Source organism: Artibeus jamaicensis, unplaced genomic scaffold (genome assembly GCF_021234435.1).
Source record: "Artibeus jamaicensis isolate MK-2021 breed Jamaican fruit bat unplaced genomic scaffold, CSHL_Jam_final scaffold_3307, whole genome shotgun sequence".
In the NCBI taxonomy this organism is placed as follows: Eukaryota; Metazoa; Chordata; class Mammalia; order Chiroptera; family Phyllostomidae; genus Artibeus; species Artibeus jamaicensis.
Genome location: NW_026522040.1, coordinates 6,355,750 through 6,367,173, shown reverse-complemented (window position 1 = coordinate 6,367,173; position 11,424 = coordinate 6,355,750). Strand labels below are relative to the sequence as shown.

General features: G+C 46.6%; 1 protein-coding gene across 4 annotated transcripts in view; it reads right to left on the bottom strand.

Annotated features, from left to right (window-relative positions):
- UBE2H (ubiquitin conjugating enzyme E2 H) overlaps positions 1–11,424 on the bottom strand; it is a 113,937-nt gene continuing 102,513 nt past the window's right edge. For all 4 annotated transcript variants that reach the window (XM_037165818.2, XM_053657074.1, XM_037165819.2 and 1 more), the window contains exons 6-7: positions 10,340–10,468; positions 1–2,239 (exon numbers count right to left, since the gene is read on the bottom strand). In XM_037165818.2, coding sequence (XP_037021713.1) covers positions 2,115–2,239; positions 10,340–10,468 — 254 coding nt within the window. In that variant the 3' untranslated portion in view covers positions 1–2,114. The remainder of the gene's footprint in view (positions 2,240–10,339; positions 10,469–11,424) is intronic.

Here is an 11,424-nt window from a genome sequence, read left to right as displayed (position 1 = left end):
TTGAAAAAATGCAATTTTTTATTGTCTGAACTCCAATCACCACCCAGCACTGTAAGCCTACCCTACGTTGCACCTACAATGAAGGTTACACCACAAGCAAACTGCTACTTCAGCAGGTGAGCAAGTCAGTGCCAGCAGCGACCCCTCCCCCAACAGTGAGAAGACAACGTGCTAGATAAGAGGTAAGCACACCATCACACGTTACACGGTCAACACTACCCTTCCGACGAGCCACGGACGCCAGGCAACTCAGCACGGAACTAACCACAGCCCTACGCAACTGCACTCGCAATGTTTTTTGAAAGAAAACCTTTTGCTTCATGCCCGTTATCAACATAAAATAAGTGAATTATTTGTCTTTTTTTTATTTAGGAAAATAATCATGCTAAAAGCAAATTGTACTTTATATAGATTTTCAAAGGATTGTGCTTTTTGAATAAAAAAAGGGTATTTTCCAACCTCATTGACTCAAATCTTGTGGAATATATAGCACTTCTAAACTAAAAACACACATCAGAAAGAAACCTTAAATTATCCCAGTGGGACATTCCAAAACTGTCTCGAGAAGGTTGTAGGATTGGCTGATTCCGCTCCTGCCCCACGGGCTGCACGGCGGCGGGACAGAAGGCGGAGGCGCCACCCAGGGCTCTCGCGACTCAGCAGCAGCGCGCGTCTGCAGGGCCCTCGCCAGCAACCGGGACGTGTGGTGAGCTAAGTGAACATTTCATTAGCAGGCATTTCAAACTGTCTGATTTCCTCTTAACACACACAGAAGAGAAGACCTTCTTCCTTTACAACCTGTTTTACTACACCTTATTTCTGAATCCTTTTCTCTATTTGGTCACACTCTGAGAAAAGCCGGGTTGGTTTTCCCCACGTAGAGTCACTTTGGGTACAAGAACCTTTATTTGTTCCAGTGATTACTCATTTGAAATTCAGAAGGTGCTGGGTCTAAAATACCCACTTCCCACCCCAGCAAGCAGATGATGACCAGGCCGCTGCCAAGAGCAGCGGCAGAAGGAAAACCAAAACCAAGACGTGAGTGAGCGTGCCCAGGAGTCACAGCCACCAGACGGGGTCTTCTTCCCGAGTCTAATGGCCCGCTGACCGGCTGTCCGAGGAGGAGGCGGCCATCTCTTGGTAGGTGAGTATTAAATTTGCAACCTGTCTAAGCACAATTCACACACACACCAAAAAAACCAAACCCCTCAAACAAAAATAACCCACAACCACCCTCAGATTTAAAGCTCTCGGTCCAGGGCAGTGGTCTCGCAGGTGGCCACCAACAGGACAAGGATGTGACTCTGCACGTGCTGGGCGAGAGGAAACGTCTTCTTGGTCACTCTTCTCTTCCTGTCCTGTCCTCGAAAAAAAGGTCTGGATTACAAGCTCTACCCCAGGAGAAAGAATCAGGTTCAGAAAACTTTCCAAAGGTTCTCCAAAGCAACACACTCGTGGCTGCAGGGCCGTGTGGCCAGAAGGGCAGGAATCTATCTATAAAAATGTACTCAAAATCTGAGGCAAAAATTGTTTCAGGTTTCATTACTCCAATGAGCTCCCTGTTTACACGGTTACTCCACAGAAATGGGGCCACCTAGGAGTCACAGGGAGGCGCGCCGGCTCCGGCATGACTGGCGCTGAAGGCCCCCACAGCAGGCCGCTCCTCCCCAGTTTTTCCTTTCCATTTTGAAAAAGCACTATTCTATCTTCACATCCAAGAGCTGGTTGGTTTGGTTTGTTTCTTTGGAACCATCAATAAAAGAAGCAACTTTTTCCTGTTATTTTTACTCATGTCTATCTATCAGAGCGGCCATTTCTTTTGACAGTTCAGTAGCACACAGGCTGACTTGGCCAAATGGACTCGTGAATGCATGCATTCGGACCGCATATTGCTACCAAAATGGAATGTGGGGATATGCTATGCACCTCAGGTTGAGAAATGACCAAGAAATCAAGATCTAAAGGGTGATATATAATATATATATATCAATGCTATTATTCATAAAAACCTTGTTTAGTAATAAAAAAAATTGCTTTGTTTAAATATGAATATTATAGTCTGCTTCTCATGGTTAGGAAATAATAGTCTTTCTGAAAAGCAGGTGCTTTTGCTACTACAACTCCATATCCTGGGCCTCATCTTCCGAAAAGTCAGACATAGAACTCTCCGACGAGCTGTCACCGGTGCCCTCTTCCTGCTCTTTCAGCGCCTCCTCCGTCGCGTACTTCTGGATATACTCTGCATGGGGGACAGGGGTCAAGAAAACACAGGGCGGTGAGCAGGCAGGCATGGACTCCAGTGACCCCCAAGTGGGCGAGTCCCAGGAAGTCCACGCTCTCCTCACATGTCGGGGTGACGGAGATGGCAGCTGTGGTTGTGCAAGCCACAGGGGAGACTTTGGGGCTTGTACATTCTGCCCCCATGAATGAGAGAGGCAAAGCAGGACACATGACTTGCCGAGGAACGAATACACTGCACCCCAGCACCCTAAAACGCCCTCAGGCCAGCGCCTCCCCGAGGGACGTGTGCAAGGCAGCCCAGCGCCCCCTGGGCCTTGCTGTGCGGCAGAGGGAGGTCAGTGGACCCGCAGGACGATGACCAGGGTGACCTGGCTTCCAGTCCTCCAGCCCCCTAGCTCTCCTTGCAGGCTGCCCAGTATGGCTGCCCTCCTCCAAACTCGATGGTTTAGAAAAATGTGATGCCTGCACTTTCTTTTAACTTTCTGTGTTAATAAAACCATCCACTTCCCGGACAGCATGGGACTAGTTATAATTCCACAGTAATTCATAAGGAAATCCCCCATCATTCTTAGATTTGCAGTTCTGTAATTATCATCAGCCCAAATCTATTATTTTAGAAATAAATTTTAATTTAAATAGATGCCGCCTGTCAGGTTTTTGATGCAGCTGATAAAATTTATGCTCCTATAACCAAGGCTGAAAAACTGCTGAACAAACAAACTTGTCCCTGAAGTCTCTGGGTGCATGCTGTTCCCCAGTAAATGGCCGACCCACAGTGGGAAGAGGCAAGATACTTAGAATCCCATGCAGAATTAGAGCAGGAAAAAACCCCAAACATCTCCTCCCACCCTTAAGCTTTGTTTTCTTTCCCTGGAATCACAGAGACTAAATGAAAGAGGAAGGTAAACAGCCAAAAGCACTTGTCAAATTTGAATAACTTGGTGCAGGAACCTAGATAAGAATATTTTTTAAAAATATTTTTAGACTTCTGGCCAAGATGGAGGCGTAGGTGGAAATACTGTGCCTCCTCACACAATCAAAATTAAGGACAACAAAAATTTAGAAACAAAAACACAACCAGAACAGACAGAAAATTGAACTGTACAGAAGTCTGACAACCATTCAACCAGACTGGTAAGAGGGGTCACAACAGGAAAAGGCGGTGGCCGCCAGATCCAAGAGTGCAGGCAGCTCAGGGCTGACCAGGGTCTGCGCACACCTTTGCGCGCAGATAAAACTAGGCAGGAACAGGCAGCAAGACAGACCACGCAACCCAGGGCCCCAGCCCAGGAAATAAAACCTAAAAGCACTGATTGAAAAGGTGCCAGGAGAGACTCCCAGCCTCACAGGAAAGTTCCTTGGAGAGACCCACAGGGTCCTAGAACGTACACAAACCCATCCACATGGGAATCAGCACCAGAAGGGCCCAATTTGCTTGTGGGAAGTGGCAGAGGGGACTGAAATCTGAGAGAGCACCACTGTTCTCTCTCTGATCCTGCCCCCACATACAGCGTCACAACCAGCAACTGGGTTGCCCCACCCTGGTGAACAACTAAGGCTCTGCCACTCATAGGTAACAGGCGAGAGCCGACCAAAACATTATGACTCAAACAGAAGAACAAATCAAAGACCCAGAGCCAATACTTTTAAGTGACCAAGAGATAGCCAACCTATCAGATACACAGTTCAAAACACTGGTGATCAAATGCTCACAGAACTGGTTGATTTTGGTTGCAAATTAAATGAAAACATGAAGGCTACACTAAGTGAAATGAAGGAAAATGCATAGGGAACCAATAGTGATAGGAAGGAAACTTGGACTGAAATCAATGGAGTGGGGACCAGAAGGAAGAAGGAAACAACCATACAGAAAAGGATGAAGAAACAAGAATTCAAAAAAAATGAGGACAGGCTTAGGAACCTCCAGGACATCTTTAAACGCTCCAACATCCGAATTATAGGAGTACCAGAAGGGAAAGAGGAACAGCAACAAGGGGAAACCTTATCTAAACAAATAATAAAGGAGAACTTCCCCAAACAGGCAAAGGAAATAGACTTCCAGAAGTCCAGGAAGTTCAGACTCCCAAAGAAGGTGGACCCAAAGAGAAACACACCAAGGCACATCATAATTACATTACCCAAAATTAAAATGAAGGAGAGAATCCTACAAGAAGCAAGAGATAAGGAGACAGTAACCTACAAAGGAGTTCCCATCAGACTTTCAGCTGATTTCTCAAAACAGACCTTGCAGGCAAGAAGGGGCTGGAAAGAAATACTCCAAGTCATGAAAGGCAAGGACCTACATCCAAGATTGTTCTATCCAGCAAAGCTTTCATTTAGAATGGAAGGCCAGATAAAGTGCTTCTCAGGTAAGGTGAAGTTCAAGGAGTTCATCATCGCCATTATATATGAATATATGAAATGTTAAAGGGACTTATCTAAGAAAAGAAGGTAAAAAATATGAACAGTGCAAGGACAGCAAACTTACAGTTATTAACAACCACCTAAAACAAAAGCAAACTAAGAGGACAGCTAGATTAGTAGCGGAGCCACAGAAATGGAGATCACATGGAGGGTTAGCAACAGGGGAGTAGGGGGAGGAGAGAAAGGGGAGGATGTACAGAGAATAAGTAGCATAGACGGTGGGGAGAATACAGACAGAGGGAAAGCAAGAGTAGTGTGGGAAATGTAGAAGCTACAGAACTTATGACACATGGACATGAACTAAAGGGGGGAAATGTGGGTAGGATGGGGTATGCAGGGTGGAGGGGAATGAAGCAGGGAAGGGGATAACTGCAATGGCATAATCAATAAAATACATTATAAAAAAATAAAGAGAGCCCTGGGTTGCAGGCCAGTTCCCAGCAGGGAATGCACGAGAGGCAAGTACACACTGATGTTTCTCTCCCTCTCTCTTTCCCTTCCCCTCTAAAGATAAATAAAATCTTAAAAAAAAAAAAAAAAAAGGAAAAGAAAAAAATTTTAAAGGGTTGTGTAAAAAAAAAAAAAGAAGAGGAAGAAAGAAGCCCTGGTGGATTGAGCACCAGCCTCTGAACCAAAAGGTCCCTGGTTTAATTCCTAGTCAGGGCACATGCCTGGGTTGTGGGCCTGGTTCCTAGGAGGGGGCGTGCAAGAGGCAAGCACACATTGATGTCTCTCTCCCTCTTTCTCCTTCCCTTCCCCTCTCTCTAAAAATAAATAATTAAATAAAAAAGGAAAAAGAAGAATAAGTGATACAGACCATATATGGCCAAATTGGGCCCTTTACAAGATAAGTCTGCAGATTTCTGACTTAAGAGTCCTACAGGACTTCCGCCAAGATGGAGGCATAGGTGGATGTGCCGTGCCTTCTCACACAACCAAGTTTAGAGACAATTAAATATTAGCAACAGAAAACACAGCCAGAACACGGAAAATTGAACTTTTCGGGAGTCCGTTAACAACAAATTCTTCAGCCTGACCGGTAAGGGGCGAAACCAGCGGCTGGTGAAGCGGGGTTGCACAGGAGGACTCGGTCAGCCGGACTCAGGCGTGTGGAATCCAGGCACAGGGTTGGACCTAGTGAGCGAGCGCAGGGGAGACAGCGGGGGAGCGGTGCTGCGTGTTGACTGTGGTCGCGCATTTGTGCGCAGGCGGACAGGCGAGGGAGCGGGCGGTTGGACCAGGGCTCGGTGGGTCCCCGCAGCGGGCGGCAGTGGAGGGCGCCGCCATTTCCCTGCTCTGACCCCACCTCCACATACAGCGTCATAACCCAGCGACTCTGAGTGGCCCGCCCAGGTGAACCACCTAAGACGCTAATCCTCACCCAGCTGTGAGAAACAGCAGAGGGGGGGTCGCCATTTCCCTGCTCTGACCACACCCCCACATACTGCGCCACAACCCAGCGACCTGGGAGTCCAAGGCACCACTTCTCACACTTAAAGGGCCAGAACAGACCAAAAATGTCGCAAGAAGATCTCAAAGCCCCAAAGTCCATAGATCTAAGCGACGAAGAAATAGCAAAACTCTCATATGCACAGTTTAAAACACTGGTCATCAGGATCCTCACAGAACTGGTTGATTATACCCACAAATTAGACAAATATATGAAGGCGAAACTAATTGAAATGAATGGAATTGCACAGGACACCAATAGCAATGAAAAGAAAACTGGGACTCAAATCAATGGAGTGGACCAGAAGAAAGCAAATAATGGCCAAACAGAAAAGAGTGAAGAAGCAAGAATTCAAAGAAATGAGGAGAGTCTTAGGAACCTCCAGGACATCTTTAAACGCTCCAACATCCGAATTATAGGGGTACCAGAAGGGGAAAAGGCACAGCCACCAGTGGAAAACTTATTTGAACAAATAATAAAGGAGAATTTCCCCAATCTGACAAAGGAAATAGACTTCCAAGAAATCCAGGAAGCTCAGAGAGTCCCAAAGAAGTTGGACCCAAGAAGGAACACACCAAGGCACATCATAATTACAGTAGCCAAAATTAAAATGAAGGAGAGAATCCTAGAAGCAGCAAGAGCTAACGGGACAGTCACCTACAAAGGAGTTCCCATCAGACTGTCAGCGGATTTCTCAAAAGAGACCTTACAGGCAAGAAGGGGCTGGAAAGAGGTATTCCAAGTCATGAAATCCAAAGACCTACAACCAAGATTGCTCTATCCAGCAAAACTTTCATTTAGAATGGAAGGACAGATAAGGTGCTTCTCAGATAAGATCAAATTCAAGGAGTTCATCATCACCAAGCCCTTATTATATGAAATGTTAAAGGGACTTATCTAAGAAAAAGAAGTTAAAGAAACATGAACAGTGAAAGGACAACAAACTCACAGTTATTAACAACCACACCTAAAACAAAAGCAAACTAAAAGGACAGCTAGATGTGAAGGAGGGTTAGCAACAGGGGAGTGGGAGGAGAAGGGGGGAGAAGGTACAGAAAATAAGTAGCATAGACAGTAGATAGAGTCCTACAAATTCTTAGTTACAAAATTTTACAGAGCTGAAAAAAAGCACCCTTAATTAGATAGAAGCCAACCTTAGTTCACCTTTTAGAGTGAGAGAAATGATTATTAAAGCCCCAGAAAGTTTATTTTTACTCTCTAGTGGGTCGGCTACTTTGTTTCTTCCTTTGCAGAAAGAAGATGCCGGGCTGTGGCAGCCATCTGACACTGTCAGCCTTCTCAGTCCCGAACACTCAAGGGGACATGCTATGTGCTTACCAGGACAAGGCCTTTCAGGAGAGAGAAAAACCAACAGCAAGGTCACCAAGAGAAAAGTACCATCAGAGGCAAGCACAGAGGAAGGGACTCGGCTGAGGGCCAGGAAGAGTCCCACCTGCAGGGACCCCTGACCGACCAAGGCCTGGCAGGAGCCCAGCCCAGCCGATCTGGGGGAAGCCACAGCCTCGCCCAAAGCGCCGAGGGAGAAGGAAGTGGCTGGCATGTTAAAACACAGCATGAAGAGAGAACTACATCTGCTTGCTTTCTTTAAAAATTTTTTGAAGCAAACAAGGCGAAACGCACAGGTTCATCTAGAGGTAGATGGTGGGTGCACGGTTATGTTTTTCTGTAGTGCTAAAATGTTCCCTAAGAAAAAGAATATAGTCGGGTATCTGCAATTCATCGCATTTTACTGTCATATACGGATGCATTTGGCGGAGTAGAGGCAAAGATGTAGGTCGTACATGGGGGTAGAGAACCTGGAACAGCAGACTCAGAGGCCCCTCAGTGAAGGCTGGGCAGGGAAGTGGGGTCTTCAGAGCTCTCCTGGCGGCCCCATGTTTACAAGGGGAAACAGCACCGACGCCACATGAGCGCAGACCCTGAGCCCAGTAAGGGGGCTGCACACCAACCTGTGTGCGCTGTTGGGCGTGGGGCCGTGCGGTGGGCAGCCGGGGAGGGAGGTCATACCTAGACGTGTTTTTGGAAATCGTCTACCTGAAGGGGATTATCTGAAGTTGTGAGGGGCAAACAGGCTTCCTAAGCGGTGGGGGAGGAAAGTAGGGGACTGAAGGACTGAATCTTAAAGAGAATGTCTAAGTTTGGGGATGGGATGAGAACTATTTTCAGAAAGGCAACAGGTAAAAAGCCAAAGCTACAGAGAGGTCCCTGAAAACAGGTCTTGCGAAGGGTCCAAAATGTCAGGAAGACATGAGATCACAGATTCAGTATAGGAGGGGAAACAAACCAGACCTCGTAAGTTTAAGGCATGGAAGTGAGACGTTGGAAAATGTAAGGAAATTAACAGCAAGACCCCTAAAGGGATCTAGAAAACGCGGAGGGAGCAGGAGGAAGGAGATACGTGGGAGGACAAGATTGCAGGCTGGCAGGGAAGTGAGTCTGAGGCAGGACAGGACACCCTTCACCTCCCATCGGAGGAGACAGAGGAGAGATGGGGTGAGTATAAATAAAGCCAGAGCAGGAAGCCGGGTGGGTGAGCTCAAGGCTGACGGCCGTGATTTCCTCAGATTGCTCAGGAAGATGAAACGATCGCCAACATTAGCCCTTCAGAAAGCTGGACTATCCATTCGAAGACAGAGGTGTAGGCTGGGTTCCTTGTGCAGCTGGCACCACAGCAGTTGCGTACTAGCAGGATTAGCGTCCAATCGCTGTGGTGCACTGGATGCACAAAGACACAGGCGCCGCACCGAGGTGTCTGTAGGTTGCAGACCCTGTTGAGTGATCCCTTTGTCAAATTTTTAATATAGTCTCATAATAGAATTTCATCTGGTTGAAACTGGCTGCTTTAAAAAAAATACATGTTTGGCTATGTAGATACTCTGCTGCACAAAATACACAATTTGCAAAGCATCTGAAACCTAAGTAAATTAGAGTGGATCTATTGCTACTTTATCTCAACAAAAGTACCAAACAAAACCCTGTAAAGAACACAGAAGACGAGAGAACTGAGAAGAAAACCCATGTTCCACGTCACCCCAAACGCTTCTCTGTCTCACAGCTGCACGATTCCGAGCGAAGACCTATCTGTTCAGGCCCTCACAAATGACTCCTACTGCCGTTCCTCGCAAGTGTACCTCAGAGGGGCACAGGCCTCGCAGGAGCTCAGGTTCTGAACTGTCAGGCAGATGGGCCAGCACTGCTAACGACTGGGTGGAGCTCAATGCCTTCCTTTTGTTAGGAAGGACGGCCTGTCCCCAGGGACTCTGGATCCTCCTCCTCCTCTCCGAGGAACTCTCCGAGCCCAACCTCCTCACTGTGGAGGTGCCCTCGCACACACAGTGGACGAGGGCAGCATGATGGACACCGGCAGGCCTGGGTGAGGCTCTAACCGGCCTTCGAGACCGTGATTCCTTTCCATGAAACCCATGCCCTGTGAGCATGCACAGTGATCGAGGAAGGGAAGACAGGATCCTAACCCAGAAAGGGCGAGGACACCGGTGCTGCCATCACCAACAAGTTTCTACCTTCACGGGTGCATTTCAGGTTCTAGGAGAAAATGCCCACGGCCCCAGGGCACGGGGGCCAGGTGTCCGCAGCGGGCAGGACCGTGCCGAGAGGAGAGCTCGCACCCGTGAAAGTGCACCCATATGGGACCAAGCAAAGAAGCCAGCAGGATATTTTTAATTAAACAGGTAAAATGACATAATTTTAAGAGTCTAATGCTGAATGTGGCCATTATTTTCCCAACTCCCAAAAGGAATTGTTTTCCTGAGGGCCAGGATAGCTGTCTATACACAAATGTGAGATTATACCTTTCAATTAATATTTTATTCTCAAGTTCAATTTTCTAATTTTACAAGACAAGAGGAAGGAAATGCAGGCAAATGTCCTCTTGGACGAATGTCCACAGGGATTTCTGGCAGGGTCACATCTACTAACACCCGACGGTGAACCCTCCCACTGTCTCATCTTTCCTTCTGCTTTCTCTCTCTCTCCTTCCCTTCTTCTGTGCTGGCACCTCCAGCCTCCCAGAGTTTGTCTCTTGCCCTCGGAACTACTAACAGAGGCTAGTGAGCTCTGCTCCAGTCAGCAGCTGTGTCTTTTTGGTCCTGAGAAAAGTTATTAGTGACTAAGAAGGATGATTTATGATCAAAGTCCAATAGACTAAGTTCTCCTGTCTCCAGGTGAAACCACTTGCTGCCTTACCTTTAATCTTCTGCTTATACTCTTCTGGTCGGTGGAGGTACATGGCTGCAGCGTCACCATTGAGAGGATCTATGGGATTGGGATAGGCCAACAACTGGGGCAGGAAGGACTCAAATATATTGGTAAGATCTGGGAAAACAAACAGAAGCACATCATGCACGGAACAAGTTCACCTGAAATTCACTTGAATTCCACGGTCAAAGCCACCTACCTTCCTAGATACTGGACCACGTGGAAGTGGGCTCCACTACACATTACATATGCTTTTCAATACCAATTTAAAAATTTTTTAATTTAATTTTAATTTGAAGAACCAAATAAAAGTATACCTGATACTCACTTTGAAAGGTGACTGTTCCAACCCTAATTTACCCCATTTTCTAAACTGAGAATCTGGAAGTTCTACATACACTGTTTCTTAATTTAAAACGTGCACCCCAATATGCTACATTCTCACACAAGGGGGGTCCATCTATTAACATGGCCTTCTCCAGCTTTGGAAGCCCCCACTCTAGACAGTATTTAAGCACCAGATCTTAAAAGAACTAAACACAATTTTGTAGGTCTTGACATTTAATTCAATTCTCATAACTTCTAATTAAGATAAATATAACGAGTTATTCAATTGTTCTGGGTAATGAGGGTAAGAACCTATATGGACCACTTAAAATCATAAATAAGACAGGTAAACACTAATTTATTGCATTTGTTAATAGTCACTTAATGAACGTTTAGTTACTCCCTTCTTGCCAGATTCAGCATAAGGAGCTGGGCGCACACACACCCACCCCGCCACAGGCAACGACAGCCCTGCAGCACACGGTGCTTCACCGGGCAGGCCTGGGGACCTGTGAAACAGCCCCCACACCCCCACCAACTTCAGAGATGCTGTGACTTCCCGTCAGAGGCCAGTGAATGGGGGACCCCAGTGCTTCCACTTCTCTGCACTATTCTAGCTACTCCACACATTAAAGGAGACGTTTCTGTTTCCAGAGGGAGTGCTAATAACATTAAAAAGTATTCAATTTATTCTGCTCTTTTAATGGACTTAGTAAGTAAGTATTACAAATCAGGCCACATCACCG